Source organism: Stegastes partitus, unplaced genomic scaffold (assembly GCF_000690725.1).
Source record: "Stegastes partitus isolate 25-593 unplaced genomic scaffold, Stegastes_partitus-1.0.2 Scaffold10, whole genome shotgun sequence".
Lineage (NCBI taxonomy): Eukaryota > Metazoa > Chordata > Actinopteri > Pomacentridae > Stegastes > Stegastes partitus.
Window position 1 is genome coordinate 165,362 of NW_007577741.1, and position 26,358 is coordinate 191,719.

At 43.7% G+C, this 26,358-nt stretch overlaps 1 protein-coding gene across 1 annotated transcript in view; it reads right to left on the reverse strand.

Annotated features, from left to right (window-relative positions):
* The window catches only part of erc2 (ELKS/RAB6-interacting/CAST family member 2), a 35,431-nt gene that overhangs the window by 3,743 nt on the left and 5,330 nt on the right, over window positions 1-26,358 (reverse strand). The window contains exons 2-13 of the mRNA XM_008286327.1: window positions 20,726-21,160; window positions 20,330-20,404; window positions 17,797-17,952; window positions 17,054-17,221; window positions 16,385-16,552; window positions 15,388-15,525; window positions 13,200-13,340; window positions 12,798-12,938; window positions 8,034-8,233; window positions 3,606-3,729; window positions 3,349-3,509; window positions 2,444-2,591 (exon numbers count right to left, since the gene is read on the reverse strand). Of these exons, the coding sequence (XP_008284549.1) occupies window positions 2,444-2,591; window positions 3,349-3,509; window positions 3,606-3,729; window positions 8,034-8,233; window positions 12,798-12,938; window positions 13,200-13,340; window positions 15,388-15,525; window positions 16,385-16,552; window positions 17,054-17,221; window positions 17,797-17,952; window positions 20,330-20,404; window positions 20,726-21,160 (2,055 nt within the window). The remainder of the gene's footprint in view (window positions 1-2,443; window positions 2,592-3,348; window positions 3,510-3,605; window positions 3,730-8,033; window positions 8,234-12,797; window positions 12,939-13,199; window positions 13,341-15,387; window positions 15,526-16,384; window positions 16,553-17,053; window positions 17,222-17,796; window positions 17,953-20,329; window positions 20,405-20,725; window positions 21,161-26,358) is intronic.

Sequence of the window (26,358 nt, forward strand, 5' to 3'; positions counted from 1 at the left end):
CTGTTTTTGCAAATGAACTCTTCACATTTTAACGCTGTATTTTCTCTTGGCAGCCTTACAGATGCAACAAGCTGCATCGTGTGTTTTTAGTCAACACTGTTTGTTTATCCTGTCGCTTATTTAAGACATAAATCACTTAATCACAGGTTTTTTTTCCCGCCACACAGCTCATCTACTTTGAAACAGCATCATCTAACACTGTTTTTTTCTTCTCCTTACAGCTCTTCCGGTGTCACAGCATCACTTAACGCTGTTTTTCTCTCTACAGCTAATTGTAAACAAAGCTTGCTCACATATAACCAAATTGTATGACACTGTTGTCTTACAGCTCCTCATGTGTAAGAGCATCATGTCTAACACTGGTCTTTCCCCCACTTACGCTCTGAATGCAACAGCAAAAACTGTGCGTACATTATGCTCCATGCAACATACGTGTTCACATGTAACCTCACCTGTCATGGCCGTACTTGTACTTTAGTAATTCTTATCCCTGCCTTATCTGTATCCAGCTGCTGTAACATGAATATACCTGGCAACGGATCAATGAAGTTCATCTTATGTCCGTAAATTGACAGCTTACAGTTGAAGGCAAGCTGAAGACTTCCTGGATTCTCTTCACATATCAATTATTCAACTAAACCAGGTTGGTAATGTACAGTAAATATGCACATTCACAACAACAATATCAGTCTTCAACTCTTGGCAATGAAGTAAACAAAAATGTCATACAGTTTTCTTACGGCTCTAATCATGACCACTGTTCCTCTCCAGTAGTCAATGTTTTCCTGCATTTACATATTGGTATACTTTAGTATTTTGCTATTTGGTAACCTCAGAGTTATCTATGGCCCTTTCAGACACGGGATACATAACAATGCTGCTTCCTCGGTGCATTAAACTGATGGCAACCACTTATTCAGACTTCAGGTTCCTCATTCCAACACACCCACAAAAATGATGGAGACAGCCGTGGTACGCACGTGATGTTTGTCATTCACACGAGACTAGACATACATAAGAATAAATCTAAACTAATGGCAACTAATCAAAGTGTCCAGCCTGGTTTATGTCTTGTTTCCTTAACACTGTCCACATATGATGGTAATCTAACTACAACTTTACTAGCAGTAAAATAAAAACATCCGGACAGCTATGATGGAGCTCAAGACTCAACCTGATCCTGTCTCCATGCCAGGGATAATTTATAATTAGAACTAATTTGTGAACTCACTGATGTTGTTTCATATGTAAATGCATGAAGCGACTGCATCAGACTTGTGTCGTGTTGAAAGTGATACTGAGATGTTGCTCAGTCCGACCTAGAAAGGCTGCTGCTGTCTTTTACTGAAAAGTTGCTCGATTAAGTATTCAGACAAAAAGCCAACATGTTCTGTCGCCACCAGATTAATGAAGAGCAGAGCATGTCTGGAAAGGGAAAGGATCTACAGTGCTTAAAGGTAAAGTCTGTGGCTTTACGGTTGCTCTCTTTCCCCCTGTCCTCTGTACAAACCTGAATGTGCACAGGCTGTATAAGGGTTCTGTGGTTCGGTCTGAGACACTGTTTTGTTTCCATTTTACCAAACCAGGGCTGTTTTTCAGTGCCCACACTGAACAGCGAGCCTATTGTGGAGAGACATGCTGTAATTTTTGAAAAAGCGCATTGGATTACCTTTTGCTTATATCATGTTAAATATTAATTAGCAGTGTGTGCCAGCAACATAAGACGACTTACAGAGACACCAAGAGGCCAGATTGCTGTAGCCAGAACTTGGGGAGTGAAACTCGGACCAGAGCTGCAGACTTGAGAGTTGGACTGCTGAGAGACTTAACTTCTCAGCTTCTGACATGCTCAACATGCCTTTAATATTACAGTCAAATGCCTTTACATTGAATGGATCTGGAGGCAGGTTCACCTGGACAGGTAACCAGTCTATCACAGGGCTACACTTAGAGACAGACAACCAAGCACACTCACATTCACACCTACGGACAATTTACAATCACCAATTAACCTCAGCATGTTTCTGGACTGTGGGAGGAAGCCGGAGAACCCGGAGAGAACCCACGCTGCATGGGGAGAACACGCAGAAAGATCCTGGGTGTCCTCACCGGGACGCGAACCGGCAGCCTTCTAACTGCGAGGCAACAGTGCTAACCACCGATCCACCTTGCAGCCCCTGACTGGGATAATTTAAGACTTATGTTTTCCCAAACAACGCAAAAACAACGCTGACTCATACAGCAAAGCAAGTCGTAACATTCGGGAAAAGTGCCAAAACGGAACTTGCAGAGCGGCCATGCGTGTCCTCGACAACCCTGCAGATGAAATGCAAAAAGTGGCTCGCCGCCTTGTGCAGCTGTACTTTTCATTTTGATTAACATTGCCTGGCAACCAGCGACAGTGCAGAGGGAAGTTTCCTTGACACGGTGCTGCAGTACTAACGTGTTGTTTGAGCTGCAGCATCAGTTTGTCGCGCTCCCTCTTGAGGGCTAGCACCTCCTCCTGGGTCTTCTTTTTATTGGAGGCAGACAGTTCCAGCAGTGCAATATTAGCATCTTTCTCACTGATGACTGCCAGCAGAGCTTGTTGTCTGGAAAAAAACAACATTATAGCATCAGCACAAAAAGAAAAAACAAAGTGAAACCAATTCAGGACAGTTTTAACTAAAAAAAAAAACTGTTTAAATCAGTTCTATTTATATTTCATACTGTCTGTGTGCATTTAGAACTACTTAAGGCCAAAATCCAATTAAAGGAGCCAGATGATGAGCCGTGACGTGCAAAAAGTCACTCCGAAATCAGATTGTTCTTTTCAAAAGGACAACTCAGACTACACGTCTCGCTCTAAGAACCTTTTAAGAAATATGCTTATTTGCCTTCTTGCTGAGCGTTACATGAGAAAATTGACGCCACTCTCACTATTTATACACAGCAGCGGGTTAGCTCAGAATAAAGTCTCAAAACGGGGAAATACAAATACTTTGTCTAATCCGTTTAAAGTGTAAAAACAGCATAATGGTTATGTTTATGTGCACATCTATTTCTTGGCAGGGTGCAGCCACTTTCTGGGGTCCTATCTGGTTGCCTGGCAACCTCAACGTAAGGACAAGACTTCAGATTGTCACAATAAAGTATTTCTCAAAATGTCTCTCAGAGCGAAACTGTAAAACTACCCTCTGAGAATTTAAACCACGCGTTTTGGTTTGAAATGACGCACGCCCTAGTTGTCAGCTCAGATCTGTTCAGGGTGTTGTTTTTGTGGGTAGAACAAGGAGACGCTGGATTACATTCTCAGACTAGCAATGAATCCATTTCATTAAAAGAATCCCATCGCACAACAACACTTACTTCATGTCTAGGATCTCCTCCAGCTGTTTCCTGCGCTCTTGTCTCATGTTGGTGAGGTGGGTGTCCCTCTCCTGCAGAGACTGCTGTGTGGAGGACAGACGCTGCTTGGTGGCATCCAGCTCCTGCCTCGTCCTTTCCAGCGTGTTCATCAGCTCCTCCAACTGACAGGATTACGTGGGCGCACACAAAAGACACGTTGTAGACACACACTTCCTGAGCCGTGTGTAGTAAATATTCCTCAGGAGTAAAATCCTCACCTTCACGTGGTGACCACCGTCGAGGGAGCCGTCCTTACGAGGGTCCTGTCCTAAGCCTTTCTTGTCCCCTTGTGGTCCCAATTTGATGTTTGGACCCTTCTTAGTCTGATCTTTGCCTCCTTGTCTGTAAAATGCACAAGATGTTAGGATCTCCAATGACTAAAGGCAGTGAGTTCTGTAGTTATTGTGCAATTAGTCCAATGCAAATACATTCAGGAGGATATATAGTTATATGACAAGTAAGTAGACATGTGAGTTGGGTTTGCTACGGACCCATAAACCACAACAAAGACATGAAATACAAACAAGCCACAGCACCGTAAAGGGCAATCATGTCAAGTGCATTTTGAATGAGTCTTGTTTCAAAATAGTACCAGTCATGGGATCACCAGAACAGCAACAAGTCATGAGCATCACGGATGGACTGATAGCTTCATGTTAACATGAGATTGCTGCTACAACTCACAGGTATAAGCACCAGAGTTAGGACGGACACAGGTAGAGATGGGGGTGCCATGGGAGCAGGGTCAGTACTTACCTGGGAGCTAGACTGCAGACGGGGGAGAGGAAAAGGTAGAAGAGAAGGGGATGATGGGACAAGTGGAAGAAGACATTGGAAGCAGGAGACAAGAGCACACACAGGAAAAAGTAAATAAAAAAACGAGACATTAGCACCAGAACAGAAAGAAACAACAAGAAGAAAACAATACAGTGAACCCAGAGAAGATCACGCTGTGTTCATTGTCAAACAACATGGGAGGTTATAAACGCGCCTGTGACAGTCCTCTGACACAGCTAATGCAGGATGCACCTTCTCTACAACATGGAACCATGTGCATCTGCTGCCAAGCCTGGGAGAGGCAGACATGCAGTCAGACAGGCAAAAATTAGCCGGGCAAAAAAAAAAACAGAAGAAGAGGGGAAGAGGACAAGGTCTGAGTGCCGAGCAAAAGGAGGGGAAGCCAACAGTGGTTTGATCGAGTGGGCAAGAAGGAGTGAGTCGGTGAGAGAGTCAGTTATGGATGCAGGGTTGTTCAGACAGAGGAGACCCGACTGAACTGACACACTTCAGGACCGAGAGTTCAGTCCAGACCCTACCTACTACAGCACCTCACACTGAGCGCGTGTAGACCTGGAGCACAGCAGCTCTATTCATGCAGGCCACTAGGCTGATCATTTCCCTTAGTGTCTGGTAGAGCAAGCTAGGCAGGGCAGGTGGGGCAGGTCGGGAGGGCGGGAGAGCGGGAAGGTGGGCACTGGGGAAGACCACTTGAGAAGACGGGAGCTGTCAGGTGATGTTACTGGGACAAAAAGGAGGATCTGAAGGTGCAGAGGTGAGTTAGAGAGGGTGACCAGGGTGAGGCGGGCAGATGGGTGGCTGGAATGAGAAGGGGAAGCGTGCTCATGGCAGGAGGAGGCCTCAGCTCTAAGGACAGACACTTCCTACAATAAGCTACTACAAACAGCCAAACACCACAAAAAGACAAACATATTATGTGTGTGTGTGTGTGTGTGTGTGTGTGTGCGTGTATCAGTGTGCAAGCCATTTCAACAAAGGACACACAAAGGTACAGCAACCTCAAATAAAATGGAAAAAAAAAAAGAAGAAGCGAGGGCAGTTGGGAAAATCACACCAAGTTCTACGTAAAACCAGCTGCTAGAAATACAGGAAATACTCTAGTATTGTCTGTATTATCAGCATGTACAGTATATACAAGTGAAATGTCTGATAAGGGCGTAAATTGTGAAATTTGGTTGCTCATTTGCCGAATCCTTGGTGTGACTGAATCGACTGTGTGACTTCACCGTGCATCACGAAACAGAAACAGGCCACAACACAAGAATCACAGGAACACCACAGAATATATGTCTGCCTGGACATATATTTCAAACAGTATGACCTCATGTGTTGCATGTGTTGAAGTACAAACCTTAAACTTTAAGGATTTGAACTTCATGCAGAATTTTTTTTGACATATTTTTGCAGTCTGCTTTCAATTTGCTGATTTGGAAAGTGATTTGTCATACGGCAAAATCTTTGTTGATATTTCCTCATTGTGTCATCACAGATAGATGAGAATAAGCATGCAGCACAAGCTCTCACTCTCACACACACTCACACACACACACACAGGCTGGTCAACAAGCATCAACAGTTAACCACAAAAGCAAACACGTGCTAAAACAAAAAGCGGACACGAATCCAGGGATCTTTGTATCACGAGTGCAGTAGCAACACCGCCGACTGAAAGCAAAGTCCGTCACGCTGATACAAAGATCTGTGAATCCTTCAGACAGCAGGCAGACCCAGGCACACGGGTGAAACCAGATGCAGTTGCAGCAGTCGCAGTCGCAGACTTAAACCACGCAGCCGAGCTGAAGTGCCAGGGCAGAGCACTCACTTTCCCAGGAAATCCCACACCATGCCCCCTATCTGCTGGGGAGCAGCGGACACAGAAGGGAGCGGGTCAGGGGGAGCTCTGCCACCGGGACGAGGGGTGGGGCGAGGGGCAGAGGGTGGGGGGCTGGAGGTGTCGGAGGGGGGCACAACGGAGAAAGAGTGGCAAAGGACATGGAGAAGAAAAATCAGATAGGGGGGAAAAAAAAGGGCCGAGGTTGAAAGAGATCAATGGCAGAGGGTAAAGACAGGGACCGGTGGGCGAGAAACAGAAGATAGAAAAGGGAAGAAGTGGGTAAAGATGGCAAAAAAAAAAAAAAAAAGGACAAGAACACTCAGTTAATCAAACACCACTAACAAATTTGCATGACACTCACCAAAGTGGCCTCCTATCACTAGCTGGGAGGGGAACATATAACTGGCTTTAACACTACGTGGTGGGTGAGTGACCGGGGAGCAGGGCTGTCACCGGCAGACGGTGCTCGTCTGGTTCTCATGCGGTCCAACCGGTCTTAAAGTCAGTTTGAATCCTTTCCAGGTAAACGATGTCCTCCATCCGCCAAACCAAAATGCAGAGCTGCTTCCAGGATGGAGACTCGTAACGCATTAAGCAGCGAGCCAAGAGCTGAAGAGGCCACCCGCTTTATTTATGTGCTCCATTAACTGAGATTAGTTTGACCTCTTTTATGAGGGGGTGACTGAGCAACACGACATCGAGAGTTGTACAGAGAAACTTCTGGTGAATCTCAGCAGCAAGTGCGACTACTGTCCGCTGAAAGATGTACGTCTGAGTGCGTCTGATCTGAGGCAGAACGGTGTGCCGACACCCTCATGACGTCAAACTTGTACCTGATGTGAAAATGACAGAACGTGTACACAGAGGCCGATGGAAGTTCACTGAAAATATGAAGATCCCCGCGCTTTAAAGCCACAAAGACATCCATCAGGGACAAGAATAACCAGCTCGGAGCCACTCGGCACAAACAGGAACGTAACGTATTGCTTAGGATTGGAGGGCTAGTTCACCCATATTACTAAATAATCAATTTTGTCTGAAGGGGGTTTTGTTTGTGACGCTCACAGAACTTAAAGGCGGAAAACTGAGACTGATATCTCAAAAGTCTCGCAGAAAAAAACACACTGCAGCTACCATGCAGCAACCTGCGAGTCCGAAAAATAAAGCCAGCGTTGAAATACCAACAACAGCTGCAGTTCCTCAAACGGCCACTTGAGAGTGAGTCAATCCCAAAGAGCCCAAATGTAAAAATGTCCAAGTTCATGGCAGAAAAAACCCCGTTTACAGACTGTTACAGAAAACAGTTATGGTCCCTATAACCAACTTCCACTTTCAGAAAAAGTGCACAGGGGGATTTTTTAACTATAAATCACTAGTTTAAATTGTATTAAGGCCTAAAGTTGTGCAAAACTGAGTGCATGGCCACGTCATGGTACGAGACGTTGAGTGACCTCTGTTCACGTCAGACCAGCCACTCCCACCTCCTCCATCATCTGATCCTCCACGTCCGTCTGATCGCCTGATTCCTGATACGAGCCAGATTATCTGTGTGCATAGTGCTTTGGCTCTCCAGCATTCTGCTTTTCTCCTGATTAGATCTCGTTGTTTCTTCTTAGCCTCGCCTGCTCCCTGTGCTTTATTAGTCTTTGTAATCGTGAACCTGCTTTTGCTTCTGTTCCAATCTGACGTGTGAACTAACCCTTAGTAGATGTTGCTTAGGTAAAGTTTTGCTTTCTCTCTTCTCATTTATACTTTATGTGTGTTATCATATCTTTTTGGTCCAGAGCTGAGAGGAGACGTTGCATATATGCAGAACCCAACAAAAAACAGAGAATGCAGTTATTGTGAGCTGCTTCAGACAAATGCACATTGATTTAGTCCACAGATATGCAAATATGTACCTACAGCAAGAGTGAATAATATACACTGTGAGACAAATCAGTACAGGCTAAACTGCATTTTAACCAGCCTTCAAATGCTTTAACTAAATTCTCTAAATAGTCAGAATAATTACCTTTCCAGCTCAGCGATCTTCTTGTCCTTGTCATTCTTCTCGGTCTCCACCTCTCGCAGGATGTCGAGGAGTCTCTCCACCTCCGCCTGAGACTTGCCGGCTTCGTCCTTGTAGTAGTTCATCTCCTTTTCCAGCAGCTTCACTCGGTCCACGTACTCCGTTTTCCCCCTCTGGCCCGACTGCTGCTCCACCTCGTGGGCCTTCTGCATGGACACCCCCAAAGAAAGACGAACACGCACACACACACCCGACGACGCACTCAGTTAAGATCGCAGCGTCAACGCAGACACACAGTGCAGCTCAGAGTGTTTTACTGGCCATGAAACAGAGATACATCCAGTACACTGCAGCCCATCAGTGGCCTATATCATATAGCTCCCTTGCTCTCTGTATGTCTTTCTGAATGAAGAAAACAGAGTAAAATGTTGTGGACGAAAGCATCATTACTGGTGCGGGCTCATTAGCTTTAACAGAGCTATTATTTAGCTCTATTTAAAGGGCCCTCTGAGACTCCCAGTCACTTTGCACACTTGGTGAGTATGCAGAATACAGGACTGTGTGTGTGTGTGTGTGAGTCTGGTGTCTGCACAGCACTTTAATAAGGAAAAACAGTCACAAATCAGTGGGAGCTAGATGCTAAATCATGCTTCTGTCTCACTGGTTGTCACACACCATCGAAAGCAGGGATCTCGTCATCATAAACGCTCCACGAAATACATTACAGCGGTACACATCACCCTCGAGACAAAACACAGCCACACATGTCAACACATGTCGCAAAAGGTGTACAGAGCCATCCACCAAAACACTGCAGTGATCTCCAACCACGGCTGATACCTCAGCTAACCGCACCACATCGAGACGAAAGAGAAGCGTGGCAACACGGACACTGACGACATGCAACAAGGTCGACCAAGTCATGCAAACCCAATGAAACTGCACACGTTTGTTTTGCAATTGTCAGTCAAAAGGATGGAGGAAGAGAAGCGAGAGCGACCAAGTAGATCTGCATCAAGTTTCATATTTTAAGCATGAGGAACAGTGTTAACAGTTAGCATGTAGGAGATCATTCTGTACGATTTGATACTAAAATATACTCATTTCAGACTCACTAATCACTGAAGAAGTGGAATAAAAAAAGGGAGTAAAGAGCTTTATTGCATTATACGGCCACGAGCTTTGCAAAAAAGGTTGTTTAACTGTTTTTAACTTAAATTTTTATGCCAGTGTTGTGTTATTTTACAATGTTTTCCTGTGTCTTAAATTACAGATAATGACTTCCTAGAACAAAAACATTCATTTACATAATAAATGAGGGGTAAAAACAGGCAAACCTATAAATAATGTTCACATCAAAAACCAGTATTTTTTAAAATAAAAAATTTGTTATTTTAAAATCTTTGAGTGAAAATTCCACTTTTTTGGGTTTTGTTTTCCTGTTTTGTTTTTATTTTTATATCTATCAATTCAAAACAAGTATGAATTGGCATGTTGACTGTCAATAAAAGAAAAAAAAAAAAAACAACACTGGCCAAAACTGTACATATTGTCCACATGTAAAAATCTGTACAAATAGTAATGACATCTCTTACGATGTGTGGCTAAAAACAACACAGGGCTTTACTGTATTTAAAACAGCTAAAAATGTCACTATTTTGCTGTAACTGTCACAATTTTTAGATGTTAAATTATTCCAATAGTTTTAACTTTTACTGACACTCTTCTTCAGTCTGTAATCTGACTTGTTGGAGTGACTCTGTGTTAGTTTGTTTACTGCGTTCAGCTTTATAATGGATGAGAAATTGCTGAAAAGCAGTTTTCACGTTGATCTATTTTGTCCTCACGATGTGACCGAGCTCCACAATTTAAAGCTTAATTTGGATTGTGGGTAGTGGCATCTTAAGAGGCTAAAAATAAACGTAAAGAATTTGTCGCTGATCATCAAACATAACTCAGCATCAAAAATATATTTTGGAAAAAATCGTTCTCACAGTTTGCAAATGCCTCTGCTGGTTTTTATTCTGGGGTTGTGGGTGTCACAAGATATAATACAGGAAGTAAGGGATGTGCAAAGCAGGTGACGTCCAGCGACTTCCACTACGTAAAGCTTCTGAGCCATCTTTGTGAAGAGGCTGATGTTTGACAGGAACTCAGGAACTATAATCTTGAACTGTGCTGTGTTTTAGATCACTGTCATCAGTGTGAAGGTCCAGTGTCTAAACACTATCACCACACTCATACTCTTATTTATTTTACCAGCTTTTTTTCTATTCAACATTAGTGTGCAGAACTTTTGCTGTAGTGGAAAATTAAGAAAAACACCCTGTAGATAAACTAATCGCAGCTACAGGCAACGACAGGAATTTTAAAAAAAACAAAAAAACCTGACGGGTCCGTCCAGCTAAAGCTGATGCAGCCCGATACAACAGTCGTGCAACAAGTCCCACTTTGGTTTTAGCTTAAAATAAACACAATAATAACATAAAACATAAAAAACGTCGTTTTGAGGGCTTCACTTGTTGCGTCCGCTGGTTTCTGCTGGAGGTTTAATCCTCTCCTCCTCTATGCTGCTGAAAGGGAATGTTTGGATTTGTTTGGTTTTCTGTGTGTATTTTTTTAAGGGTTTAATCCTAAATAATAATTTAAATTAATGAGGTAACTTGTTAGAGTATATGATATTGTAGGTTTTAACTCAGGTAAATTTACATAATTAATAATATCCCAACCTTAATATTAATTTTACTCTCGCGATTATGTATTTTATAAAACATTATAGGGTCTTGATCTCAATATTTAAACCTGTTATTTTGTAATCGTGTTGCTCTCCTGGAAAACATCTTTTTCTGTCTAAAATGTGACTTCACTATAAACATTTTATTGCTTTAATCGTTTTACTTTCATGGTGACATTTAGCATTTTTGGGCGTGTGTTTATGTTGTTTTGATGTTATGTTGACTCCTGCTTGTACATTGTCTGTCAAAACCGCAACGTAAATAGTTAGTTCATATATTATTCTTAATATCACCACTACAATTATTTATATTATTATGATTGTGAGAGCCTTATCTAATTCAGTACCACTACGTCTTTCAAAATGATCGTGATGCTGTTGTAATGTTGAATGAATACCACCTAAGACATCTTAACATTCAGGAAAACAGAATGCATTGCAGGACTGTAGCATCAGACTGCTGCACTAGCTTTAGCCAGGTACCCAATAACGTGGCGATAGAGCGTCAAATAGAGCAAATTCCTACTGACAACACAAACCTTCGGTACTGGATATGCAACACCAGTGTCACCACGTGTCACACACAGTTACAGAATGAGCACAGTGCACAGGACTCTGAGTGCAGTAGGAAGCTCGTTATATCAGTACAGTGCAATGAGCGACATGCATCTGGGTGGGTGGAAGCAGAACCTGTGCTGGGAGTCGGCACGATCACCATCTAAGCATGTTTCAAAAGCGGCTATCAGTGTCCTCATGCTTTCAATATGTGCCTCAGAGAGCTCCGGAGAGGGACTTACAGGATTGTTCATGTGACTGAATAGCTGCTCAGCTTGCTACATTGCAAAACGGAGGAGTTTGAGGGGAAGGGGGACACGGGGAAGGGATGGAGGGGAAGGGGAAGGGGGAGGTCCCGGGAGAGCAAATGTTAGGATTCATTTTGAGCCAGAGGAGAGAACAGCAGGATCAGACACGTTACAATACATGTTTGACACTTGAGTCTGAGCACAGCACGTGTTGGTTCAACGGTGGCACGACAGACAGAACGCTGAGGAACAGGTACAGCGATGATCTGTGGAGAAGGCGGACGGGTTTATTTCATGGACTGTCCGCCGCTTGCTTGCAGCACACTGACAAAGCATGGCAGCCTGCTACAGCACAGAAAGCGTGATGGGCTTCATGTGGGGCCGGTTCACAGGGCGACTCCAGAACTTTATTCAAACACAGAATTAGCTCGATAAAGGATTTTATATTAACGCTGTCTCGATCGAATGGCAGAGAGTTTGCTCTGTTCTGTAAAGCCTGAACAGAAGGAATATATGAGCACTAAACCGGTATTTAACCAAACGTTTTTAGCATAAGAATGAAAATAAATAGCTCCATTTTTTACTAAAGTCTGTCACTTCCTAATCGTCACCATTCAAGTTGTCCCTGGACTCACACTGGTTCTTTTCCTCACAGTGGACACGCTGCTTCTCATCTACAGTTCAGTGCAATTAACGAGGAACATCTCCACAGTCTCCATTCAGTTTTTACACAAAAATCCTCCGTGCAAAATCCTCGTTTGTTTTCGAATCCTGCTCAGCACCACAGTAACCAGAGTTTATCCTTTACGGTGGAAACTAACACTGACAGCAACACAATATGGCAACGAGGTAGTTGCTGCTCTCGAGCTTTCCATCAGGCGAAGTTGCTGTAGAAGTTGTTTAGATGTAGACTTTATGCAGTCAGTCTGTGTGATCACTATTTTCTGCAATGTGGAGGGTTTTATTTGCTCAAATTAGGACTCATCTTTCAGACGGTAAAACAAAAATGAGGGATGACTGTGAAACTCGAGTACTTTTAAATAAATCGTGTGTCAAAAGCTCGTGAGTGCTTCAGCTGACTGAGTGCTCTGATCTGACTCTAATATCAACTGTGCGCCTAAATATATAAAACACAATAGATCTGGGTTTAAAATGATTAAGCACTTGTTTTTACAAATCAAAACTGCACATTACACAGTATTGATCCTACACTGAGAGACGCACACCTACCTTCTGCAACTGCGTCTCCAACTTACTACATTCCTCTTTTTTCTGCTCGATGGCAATCTCCAGTGACTTGAGCTTTGAATCCTTCTTGAGGCCAGAGGATGCCAAGGATGATGCATGTTCTTTCAGATCAATGAGACTGGACTGCAGGTGGAGAGCCAGCACAGACAGTTAGCACAAGTTGAAACCGGGCGAGCGAGCACAGAGTTAGCAGGTGTAACTAGGCCACAGTGCCAGAGGCGAATGCTTAAATGTCACATAAAGGCCTGCTGAGGGAGAGAGAGCTCCAATATATGCTGTACAGTACATACAAAGAGGTGCGGTGCATGCTCAGCAGAGTAGACAAACATAAAGGCACGGCATGTGTACAGTCATATGGACACACCCCTACACCCGCTCACTGACCTCTTTGTCTGTTAACTCTATCTGCAGGCTGTTGACCTTCTCCTTCAGATCCTTGTTCTCCTTCTTGTACGACTCCACCTCCTCCAGACGTTCTCTGTCTTCTCGCTCCCTTTGGTCCTTTAAACGCTCTATAATCCTCTCCTGGCAGAATTAAAAGTGAATCATTAGAGTCCGTATAGATCAAAAGACTAAACATTGGGGAGAAAAAGTAAACTTTAAAGGTCCCATATGGTGAGCGTATGTTCTACTGTGTTTTGTATGTTTTCTAAAGCTGTGAACATGTTTACTCCTGCATTTGCTCTTCTTAGTGTGAGCACAGTTTTGCTAATCGATCGTATGGCCACAGGTCTGTGAGCTCTGTGGGAATGCAAAGCTAAATCAGAACACCAATGTGGACCAATAAACATGGACTTTGGATCACTGGTGCCACCTGAACTCAGCACTTTACTTGTGTTTACTTCTCTCCTGCTCTCTGTGCTCACAGACGCTGCATTTTGAATTCCTAATGAAGCTTCTTTCATTCACATGTTTCTGTTGTCAGACAAGGCAAGAAGTGTGAAGACTACACGTTGACCAACAGTTGTTTTTAAGCTGCTTCTCTGCACCACTAAAAAAAAATACAGATTCTAAAAATGCAATGTCAAACACATGAGTTGAAAATATTGCTTGTGATCTGAATTTAATAATTCTATGTAGAACGATCGCTCAGGAGGAGCGTCAGTAGCGATAGCGAGTCCTGGTCTCGTACACATTGATTGCCGTGCAGTCAGCTTAGTTGATCACAGACACACAGAGAGAGTTTTCTTCCTGAAGGGAGCTCGAACAGCAACAGCTGCATTTAAAGCTACAGACACTGAAATGGCCCATTTGGGACTGAAACCAGGAGCTATACAGTCTCGGCGAAATGACCCAGCTTTGCAGTGACTCGTGCAGAAAACTGAAAGATTCATCCTGGAAACGTTTTAGACTTTCATTAAGTTGCTGAAAAGGGGTGAAAAGGTGCAGCCCTCAGGTGATCACATGATTAATAACACGCATGTTCATTCTTTAAAAAGCCTTGAAAGCACACGTTAATGTCATTTGTGGAATTCTTCATATCTCCAGTAGCTATTAAAGTGAAATTAACAGACTAATATAAAAAGATCCTGGATATAATCATAATAACATGATTAAAATATTAGATTTAGCTAAAAATGCAAAATAAACGAAGATGCCAAACCTCACAACAAGGTGCACCATATTGGAATTTTGCTGTTAGGTTTTTTTTGTAAAATTCTTATTATTAAACAGGGATGAAATAATCAAACACTGTCTGATTGGACATAAAGGAAACTGCACCGGAGAAGGAAAATAATAATCAGATCAAAAGCACCGAGCAGATTAAACCTACCCTTTCCTGAATTATACATACTGCTTCAGCTCATGCATTATTCATCACGACCGATATTTTGAACAATCACTCCAGGTCTTTGGTAGGTGTGCGCTCACAGCTGGTTCTGTGCTGCAGTCTTCTGCAGGAGGACCTACTTTAAACCAGTGAAAGAGACTTCTGAACTTCTCCTACATTTATATCCATTTATAAACCTAAAGCTTTGACAGAAGGCTGTTGTTGCTGGTTGTGAGCAACAGTGCAGGAAAGGTTGTCAGGAACATGTTTGCTAAGAGAGAGATGAGAAAGTTTTTGCTGCTCACATGTCCGTACACTACGTATGAAGCAACCACCAGCTGACTTTCCTTTGCATAAAGACTAGAACCAGAGGTGAACCGATCTGGAGTCTGTTCTAAAGGTACCACCTACTAGCAGCTCTAAAATTGCTAAAAGTGTACAATGTGCAGTTTTATGATTTAAGGATTTAACTTTTCATCTTAAAAAAAGCACTTTTAGCAGTTTGATGCCTGCAAATGACGCCCCAAAGAGCAGAAATTATTATTTTTTTAAAGATATTTTTTGGCCTTTTTTATTAGATAGGACAGAAAGAGAGAGAGACTGTAAAGTAGGAGGAGAAGAACCTGCAGCAAAGGGTCATGAGCGGGACTCGAACCCATGACCGCTTTGTCAGGGACTACAGCCCCTATACATGGGATACCAGCTCAACCAGGTGAGCTCTAGCGGCGCCCCGAGCAGAAGTTATTTTGTCGAGTGACGGCCCATCACATCCCGACCTGATGCTGGGCTGCTGTACTCTACCTTCTCTGACAGCGCCTCCTCCAGGGTGGCCAGGGCAGTGTCTGTGTTACTGGAGTCGGTCTGCAGAGACTTGACTCTGTCCTTCAGGTTTCCCAGCTGCTTGTCTTTGTCCCGCAGCTGCTCCTGCAGGTTCTCGATCTGACTCAGCGAAGATGTGGACGGAGGGAGGAAAAAGCAGCAGAGAGGTAAAAAACGTGATCTCAAAACCAAAGCAGCGTTTAAAGTTGGTGCAATAGTTGGACTCGGTGATTACAGAAGTCTTTGAAGATTAACACCGTCTACAGACGCCGCTGTGTTTGCAGTCTGGAATGTGCTGGGGCTTTGCAACAAAGCATTTAAGGAAGAAATGCATCAAAAACTGTCAGGCGTTGAAGAAGAGTTCTGAGAAGCAGAACCAAGTGTAGAGCAGCATATATATATTAAACTGCTGTTTGTCAGCAAATGGACATTGGGCTTTAAATACAGCACAGAACAGTAAAGCATGTGCACTCATCTAATCTGCTGTTAATGACGGAACGAGCATCACATCGGGAGAAAAACAAAGAACTCACGAGAGATGACGACAAACAGATTAAAGTGGATGGATGAGAGGGAGAAGGTGTGACTGAACAAGAGTGAAGAAAAAAAAAACAAAGAGAATGGGTGAGCAGGTCAGGGTGAGGGAGGGAGTAACACTCGCTGAGTATTTATAGCACATACACACACTAGAGCCAGTGAGGCAGAAATATCTTCCTGCTTGTCTTTCTATGGACACTTTCCCCCTGAGAGCAGGAAACTCTCTCACTCTTAATGGACACAGTAACCACTCTGCTTTGTGTTTTCACGGTGTGACTGGTTTAGTCCAGGACAGTCTGACAGCCACTGTTCATTTGAAATCTGGAGTAAAAATTACGTAAACTGTCACACCACAGCTAGTCAATAAATAGCATAAGAAGAAGTGAGGGAGTGATTTGTTTTTGTCTAAACGGTGAGGGTTTCCTTCACGTCTGATCCTCACCTTCTTCTGCAGGACATTAATCTTCCTTTCTTTGACCTCCAACATGTCCTTCATGTCCCTGATTTCTCCGGCGAGAGTACCCTTCTCCTCCGTCAGGTCCTGCAGCTGCTTGGTTTTCTTGTTCAGGAAGGACTCCTTCTCTTCCAGACGCAGACGTAAAGCATCCACCTGAACCGAAAACACCACAAAGTTAGTCTGCTTACAATAAAAGAGCTTGTCTGGTTATTCCAAAAGGGGATTCTCTTATTTTTTTAAAAAATCTGCAGGGAAAACATCATTATTCAGGGTGCTTTTAAGTTATCTTAACTTAATCCTCATGCAACTGCAGAAAATCTGAGCAGCACTGAGGTGGCCATCTTTAGTGTGTTCATTACAGTAACACTGTCACAGCTGTTTATACATTAGCGCAGCTTTTTGACGGTTTTGCGTGCTGTGACAGTACACTGTGCAACAACTTTTCTTCGGTGGTGACCTGAAACACAGTTCACTTAATACAAAGTCCCCAACGTAAACAAAGTGCTGATCTGATCTGCAGTAATAAGCCTCGGTCCCAGGACAGGCCAATTATTTGCTCAGTTTGGCGAAGGAGGACGAAAACTGTTTGTGAGGCAGCGTGTTGTGAGGTTGATATACTGTATGTGCGCAAACAAGCTGAGGGTTCTTCATTACCTCTGTTTGCAGGATGGCAGCGCGTTGCTCCTTGGCAGTGAGCGACTCTTTGAGCACCTCGATATGCTGTTTGCAGTCTGAGTTCTGGTTGTTGAGAGTTTCTAGCTTTGTCTGCAGAGCCAGCAGCTCCGACTCCTTCTTCGACAACTCCTGCTTCAGCTGGTCGATCTGCACAACACACCGAACACGGTCACCCGCCCGGCCCCGTTAACATTTAGTGATGTTTCCACCGGTCACGACATGTTTGTGTCTTTGCGAGAATCCTCCTGTAGTCCGTGCAGCTCTTGCACTATTTTCATCAACACGCTTTTCTCTCATTAAAAATGCATTTGGGACTGACTCCCCTGCATTCATCATATATTATACATCATCTCTATTCATGATTGATGAAAAGAAGTCTAAAAATAGAATAACAAAACTGTGGCTGGTCTGCGCCTGATCGACTAATACAGAGAGCGCTTTTTAAAAACAGAGTCACACGAGCCCCAGAGAGCCGCGGACACATGCAGCTCGATGCAGCCACAGATGTTGGGTCGCTATGCTCAAGGCTTGACTATGTAACTGGAATTCTGGCATGCAAACATCGTGACTGGTGTGAACACTAAAGCAGGTGAGGTCAGTTCAGTTGACAACAAACGCTAAAGCAGCTAATTTAAGGTCTGTCTGCATCCTGAACAGCGTGTGCCATAGTTTTACATCATCAGTGTTTCGACATCTGCATGCACGGTGCAAGCGGTCTCTACCTTAGTCTTCATAAACTTAGAGTGGTTCTTGTAGACCTCCATCTGTTTGATCTCCTCCTCTCTGTCCTCTGTGTTCAGTAAGCCGTTTGCCTTCAGCATTTGGATCTCATCCTCCAGATCTCGAATGTTGCGCTCCAGAGAGGCAATTTTGGTGTCCTGCACACAAACATGCGGAGGAGACACACCTCAAAACCCAGCCTGGCATGTCCACAAGTTGCATGATGCAAATAAACTAAAGACAAGAGTCCAGGAGAGACATGAAGACTAACAGAGAACAAAATAGATCCAGAGAGATATTCAGGCAGAGAGAGAGAGAGAGAGAGAAAGAAGAAGAACAGGAGCGATGCAGGGAGATAAAGAGAGAATGGAAGAAGCTCTTTGGTCGAGCTCAGAGCAACTGCAGTATCTGTCGGTGAAATCAGAAGCTTTCTACCCAGCTCTTTGCAGCGGCTCAGAGGATTAATCACCATTGGGAAATATTGAGCACACATCCAGCTCGCAGAGATCAGCCAGGACCGGAGAGAAATGGGCAGAGAGAAAGGAAGAGAAAGTAACAAGCCGTAGCTTTTGCCGTAGTTGCTTGCAGATCAATGCAGAATCCAGTCTCTGGACTGCGACTGTGAGTGCAGCTTTAGCTTCACGGCTTTTTAAATAAATAATACAACGTCTTTAAGATTAGCCATGGTCCATCTCCCTCTCCAGCAGAGCATAGAGCAACCTTGTTCCTTCCTGTCTTTCTCTCTTTTTGTGTCTCTCCTCCTTTCCTCCTAGTGGCTCTGAACTTGTGAACTTGTGGCCATTAGCAGGGTCAGTCGGAGCCCGATGCAGAGGAACATGGGTAATGTATCGTAATGAGGAATGATGGACTAGCGGAGAAGGATCTGAGGGGTTAACTGCGCTGCACATGTACATGCACTTCGCCCTTCTGCTGCATCTCACCTCGGTCTCTGTGTTACGAGACGAACATCAACGAACTAACATCGCTGCAATAGACACGAGACACCGTACCTTCAAAGAGGAGTGATTTTATTCCATCCACATGTAATCACTGGTACATCGACCTGGTCTGTAAATCTTGCTCTTTATCTCTCTTTCCCTGCCTCTGCATGTCTCTCTTTCCCTCTATCTCCCTGCATACTGGCCTCTCACTGTCATAAACAACCACACCTGTTTCCATGGTAGCAGCAGGCAGGCTATATACTGTGCACTGTCTCTGGTGAGTGAGGAGGAGAGGGCGGGAGGGATGTAGGGGAGAGAGGGAGGAAGGATTATTCGTGCTTCCATCAGCATCAACACAGCAGAGGGAGAGAGGAGAGGAGAGAGGAGAGGAGGGGAGGGGAGACGCAGGGTCTTCCTGCACAGCACAGGAGGAGGAGGAGGCGGGACTTCCCTCGCTCCGTATGAAAATCAACAGGATCCCAGAGCCCAGATGTCACATGACCGAGCCGAGAGAGGCTGGGGCCTGCACAGCGCCGATCCAGCCGAGAGAGAGAGAGAGAGGGGCTGTGTCAGCTCAGCGATGATGTCATGATTTATTTTGAGGAAGTGATGTCAGGCCTCTGCAGTGAGGCTGGTGGTGTCTACAGCGGTTCGGTAGCTGGATGGCCCTGATATCTCTGGAGCCACATCCAGCGCTCGCACAACAAGTGTGGAGACATTTTTACGCTTGAAAGGCGAGATAAGGATTTTAAAAATCTGTAGTAGGGAATGGAACATGGATGCATGTAAAATGTGATTTGAAATGACTCTTGAAGGCGATGGGTGCGGTCTCTGGAAACTGCAATCACAGCCCATCTTAAACATCATCTCATGAAATATGTATGTTTGTGCCAGTATTTAAATACACTTAAATTACCTCTGAAGCTTCAAATTTACATTAAACACGATATAATCCGCCGCTTTACTGAGGTGATTACACATGTATGTTCTGTGCAAATTACTCAAACCCAAAATGCCATTTAAAGGCAAACAGCAACTGAAAAACTGCAGCCATCATCAGATGATTTAGATCGGAATATTCAGTAAAACTCAAAACAAAGCTCTACAGCTCTACACAAACCTCGCCTGTACAGAACGAGACTGGAACAACAGCGTCTGTGCGCAGACAGTGTGCAACATTAAAGAGCTAATTATTGAGAAAAATAAGTCATGAAACCAGAGTGCTCCAGTTTGGCACAGCAGGCTGCCTCTTCAGTGAGCCACCGTGTTGAACAGTAATATTGATTCTTGTTTATGTTTACACAACTGCTTTGTGAGGCGATACAGTGTGTCTGTGTGCGAGAGGCAGATAGAGAGATGTGACAGCGTGTTGATGATTGACTCAGCTGCCAATGACAACAATAGATCCGCGAGAACACGAAGGCCTCGGTTTAGACGTGCAGCGGTTAACATGATACAAGGCCTGTGAATATCAGCCCGTCGGATGTGTGCAAACAACATCTGGTTGGAGACGCAGACGATGAAGAATGATTATTTGGACATGCCCTATTGGACTGGGCTGCTGTATGCGGCTGCATGTGAGTGGACTTCTTACTTTCATCTCTATAATGGTCTGCAGAGCCTTGGTTTTGCTCGGATCCTGATGCAGCTGATTTCTTCTGTGCAGTTCCTTAAAAAAACAAGACACAGTGTTATGTCGCACTGGAGCAGCAGAGTCAATGGTAATTTCTGCTGAAAGTGGGATTATTTGGCTAAAATTAGACTTAAGGGAGAAAAAAAAATGCACCGCACAATGCATAGAAAGTGTATCTGCAGAATGTTTCATGCAACTGATGCAGTTTTCAGTTTACACGTTGCATAATCAATATGATGCGATTTAAGCAGCAGAGAGGAGCATATTGATTTTGTGATGTTCAGCACTGCCATCTAGTGACAACAAACTAAGAAACACTCAGTTTGAACTCTTAACATAATTCTGCTCATAGAATACCTCTCGCAGATGGATGTTCTCCTTCTCCTTCTGGTCCAGAATGACCTCCAGGTGTCCGAGCTGGGCCTCTGCCTCAGCAATGCGTCTGGCTCTCTCCTGCTCTTCCTCCTCAGACGCCCTGCCCGGCCCGGGGGGCAGCCCTTTGCTCTGCAGCATCTCCAGCAGCTTCTTAATTGACTCGTCTCTAGCTCCCAGCGTTTGCTTCTGGGTCTCGATCCTCAGCTCCATCTCCTCCAGGGTCTTCCTCAGCAAGAAGAGCTCTTTGGCCTGTCTGTCATGTTCGGCCTGCAGCCGCCGGAAGTTCTCCTCCGTCAGCTCGATGGTGGTGAAATGCTCGTTGCCGGAGCGGTTGCCGCTCTCCTGCTGCAGCAGATGGTTGAGGTCTCGCTGTGTGCGCAGCTCATCTTGCAGAGCCTGGATGGTCATCTGGAGATGCTGATGAGCACACACACACACACACACATAACACGTATACACACACAGAGAGACTCAAAAATGATTGAAATTCATTTTCGGAAGAACGCACAATGCAACCTTTTCTCATGATAACACTAAACAGGGGGGTAAACACACACTACAACACACTGCTGAAGTAGTTAATGGTACAGCGGATCAAACACAGGAAACACGTGACTTACCTTGGGCTAAAAAATCGACTGTCAACAGCTGATTGTAGGCTTATTTGTAGAAAGTCTGAATTTTACTGCTTTTAGAAAACATATATTGAGGCTTGAGGTAAATCAAAGCTGCCAAACAGATTAACTGCTGTGAAAGGATGCTCTTTTATTTTATACATGAAGAGCTTCCTGATGGTGTCCTGCAGCACCAGAAATCTTAAACACCCACGAAGGGGAGTCCTGGAGACAAATACTGTGGTTCAGACGAGTGTTTAGGGAGAAGGTGTCTGCAGGATTAGTGAGTATAATGTAAGAAGAGACTACGCCTTTGATTACGTCCATCGTGGGTGGACGGCTCAGAATAGGAAATGAATACACAGAAGCTACAGTATTCAAACACTGTCGGGACAAAACACGTTGAATAAAGGTGTCTATCCACAGTAAAATGAAACCACACACTATAACGTATTTCGTAGTCTATAGGAAGGCTTGTTCTGGGTTTAGGGAAACAAAGGGCCAATTTCTGTCATAGACGGACTCAGCCTTGGTTTGTCTGTTGAGCTTCTCCTCCAGATCGATCTACGTCCAGAAAATGGCCCGATCAGGAGTTGAAGGAGTGGAAACAGCTTCTTTCATTGAAATCAAACCAACTTTACAGGCATTCTGGGGTTGTAGGGTTTACTACAGAGGGATGGAGCACCAGACATGTTCGCACTGATGTAATTAAACAAACAAATCACTTTCTGGGTTTACAGTGTCTATGGGGAGACATATCATGGGACAAAAAGGGGGGAAAGGCTGAACTGCGGAGAATCTTCCACTTTCTCTTGGAGGCTACAGGATTCATAGGAGGAGACGTTGTACGGTGCATAAAGGATTGCCAGGTGTCTGAAAATACACGCCACACTGAAGGTGACTCTATGTTGTGCACGCAACTCGTGGTGCAAACATAGGGACAAACCTTGGTTCTCCTGGCATCCAGCAGCTGCAGAGCATGGGCAGAATGAACAGAAAAACAAATGTGTGGTGAAAACAGAGCGTCAGAGCTTGATGCAACAGAGACGGATGATCAACACAAAACCGGCCAGAGTTTATAAAGAGAGCTGCCAGTTTATCAGTCTTCAGCCTTCAGTCAGCACAGCATATTCACAGGAGACCTTTTTCACAACAGACGCTTTGGCTTGTCATAGCAGGAAAAGCACACGGGAAATTAATAATTTTAATGAGCGTATTTCATGGAGGGCAGCCAGTTCCATAGTCCCGGTGTTGTTCATGCTAAGTCTGTGAGCAGGACTTACTGAGACACCAGATGGAACTGAGCCACTGTTAATAACATCATTTCCACCTGTGCTTTTTCTTCTACAACAAGTCAAAATGCCTGCAATGAGAAAAAAAAGTCTATAAACCTACAGACAGAATATGACTTTTATCAAAATGACCTTTCTGGAAAGAGATGAAGAAGAGATTTGAAATGGCTTTAAAAATGGTTCCAGTGAACCACTATGCTTTCACATGAGCTGATCTCAGATTAGTTAGATCTGATATCACGATTAGTCGTAGAGTTCTAATGGAAGAAGTGCCATAAATAAAATTAGTAGTCGTGATTGGATCGTGATGTGATGAGGTGCTGATGTCGCTCTGCAAGTCATTCAATTAACTGATTAGTTCAATGGAAAATTAAACGGGCAGATGCTCATTTAAGTAATTTGTCAAGCAATTACACGTTCTAAAAAGCAAATCATTTATTGCTCTTTTTCTTATGTGAATGCAAACAATATCATTTTAGGGGATTTTGAGTTGTTTGTCAGACGTTAGAGGGTGTTGCAATGAGTTTAGACACATTTTAAGGCATTCATGTCGATTTAAATACTCATAAAATATATCTAAATGCAAAACAAATAAATACATCTATTTGCACACCCTTTTAACATCTCTTTTAGGCCCTCGGCACACACCTGACATGATACTGTGTGAATCTGAACCATGTGCTCTTCCAACCACCAGGGGGCAGTGTTTGTGCTAGCAGGGGAAGCTGCCACAACAAACCACAGTTTTTGTCACACTTTATATGAGTCAGAGCCGTTTGGTTCAGCAACAAAAACAGGTTATTCATTTGAAATTCTCTCTTTTTTTTTTTTTGTACAAATTTTTCATGCGTTGATTTGCACGTGCTCAGTGTCACATGCTGACACTCTTACTGTCACAGTGAGAAACTGTCGAATGCTTCAGTGCAGCACTTCATATACAACTCAAATTATATTTCCCCTCTATGCATAACAAAACACTTTAGAAACGCGTCTCCTTTACCATTATTAAAAACCATGCCGTTCGAATCAGACTTAACGAGAAACGACTGATTTCCTTCTCGAGTTGTGAAGATGTTGAGGATAAATCCCTGCAAATCCTGCCACCCCACTTGAACCCAACTTTTTTTTTCTCCCTCTTTATATCTTCTCCCTCTTATCCTCATTTCAGCTCTTTCTCTCTTCCCTCCCCCGATCAATAACCTGCCGTCTTGGAACTAAACTGCAAGAGGCAGTCCAATGATTCCATTTGCATAATTGCACTGTGGGTTAAAAAGACTGTATGGCCGTTCCTCCCGCTTCTCCCCTCCACGTCACCCACAGCAGATCTGTAGCAGCTCCTGTGAGTCAGTCATGACTCAGCGGATATAGGCGTCGTGGTCACCCTGCCTCATGAGGAGGCTCCTCTTTGGCCGCACATCCTGAGCTTCCAGAGGTTTCACCGGAGTCGAGGGGAGGCGTCGAGCCCCAGTGTTTCCCGCTCTGACTGACATGTGGTGCAGCCAGGGGTAACTGGCTGTCACAGACCTGGTAGTGCAGAAACACAAAATCCTTCCGAGAGCTACAATAGACAAGGAGTCGGATTCTGTCATTTTTATGAATATCTTTAAGAAATTTTGTTGTTATAGATCTGTCTGGGAGGTTGCTGTAGCTCAGAGGGAGGTGAGGATTTTAGTCTACTGGTGGAGCTTCAGAACCCTGAAATCAGTAGATTTCATAATATGACCAGATCGACTAGTCTTTCACAACAATTCATCCAATAGCGAGTGAGATGTTTCTTTGTGGACACAGATGGTGGAATAAACAAACAAAGATATCTGTAAGGCTCAGTTACCTAACCCAGACCAGTCCGAACTAGGGCTGTACAGTGTACCGTTACAGCAGTAATATGGTGATGTGCACTTTTTTTGAAGTGCAACGTTTTTTGCTCGCCTCCCAGTCAAAATAATGTGAAATACACAACTCCACTACCTCTGCCCAACATCCACTCTGTGCAATAATACACCGTGCTTATTATTTAATTTAATTTCATCCTGTATATAGAGTTCATTTCTTTTTGCTTGTTTATTGTATATAGTGTTTACAAAGTTTTTATTGTTCCAAGTTCTTATATTTTTGCACTGAAAGGACTGCACCTTCGTTTCGTTGTACTTGTTACAATGACAATAAACAAATCTGAATCTGAATCTGAATCTGATACAAAAAGAAACTCAAACGGTTCTAATTCTTCACGACTAATCTGCAGGAGAAGTCTGATAGAAAATAATTTGCTCCAATTTAAGGATTCTTGGATGAACCAAGTTGTTTTTTCTTTCACTTTAATCACATGACATGTTGACATGCAGAGTCCACATGTACACAGCAAAATGAGCAAGAAGAGGAGAGAAGCACTGAGAAGGAAGAGTTGGTTGCAAAAAGAAACATCTGCTCAGATGTGTAAATTCATGTATATATATGTTGTTTTATTTTCATTATTTATTTTTTCTTTCTACAGCTATTTTACTTTATTTTATATTTTCCTATTGTATTATTCTCCTTGCTCATTCCTAGGGCGACACCAACAGTCAAATCCAAATTCCTTGTATGTTGTGTACATACATGGCCACTGAAGCTGATTCTGATTCTACATTGGTAGCATTAAAACGCCTACAGAAAGGACAAAGTTGACCAAAAACAGATCATCAGAACTGTTGCCACTACACAAAGCAACACAATTAATTTGTTTGGCAGTTTAAATCAGCACCACTGAGCTCAGTATGATGAAGCCAGATCTGAATGGAATCCAAAGTAAAAACCTATCGTGGATGGTTTAGTTAAGGTTACATGACATAAGAAAGGTTTCAAACGGCTGTTCATTTGGAAATAACTGTTGTTTTTGAGGCAGATGCACCCCAATGGTTTCACAATGAATAATTCTTTCCAAATAGAATAACGGAGGTCACCTGGTGAAGCTTCCTGTATTTTGTCACATCACAACATACATCGCAGAAAAACTAAATATCACAATATCTTTTTTTCCCCCCAATATCGTGCAGCTCCAGACCAAACCAGCCTCCTACCAGACATGGAGTGTGACCAACTAGCACGGTGGCTAAAAATGTGTTTTGCAATGAGACATGAAAACTGTTAAAGCTCCTCTGTCCACAGGCTGATGCTTAAAGCTGGTGATATTCAGCTCTTTTGCCAGGTGGCACATGAGCAGGCTGCTGTATGTATGGTGTGCTGCTATATGTGTGTGTGCAGCTCTATCTGACAGATGGACAGCTCCAAAGCGCTGAGTCGGAGCAGCCTACTGCTCACTACATTCCTAATCTCTGTGTTGTATGTCGTGATGGCTGACAATATACAATTACACCCACACCGCGCCAGCAAACGCTGCATTTATTCATCTCCACTCGGCTACAAGAAAGTTAGACAGCGGCGTGAATCTGATTCAGGACAGCACACAGGAGTGAAGGAACACTACACTGGATGCAAAAAGATGTTTTCTTTGCTGAATTTTAATTGTTCACCCTGTGTGGTAAAGGTCCTTTTATTGTTTTCTTAAATTTCCATGAAGATGTTTGTCAGCAATGTTTCCTTTAATTAACAGCGTGAAGAGGCAGCAGCCAGCTGAGGGGAGCGACACGGAGGAACAGACCTCAGCTGGATTTGAACCTGTGACACAGCAGTTCTGCTGGGCTCTGCTGGCCGCTACGATCAACACATTTAT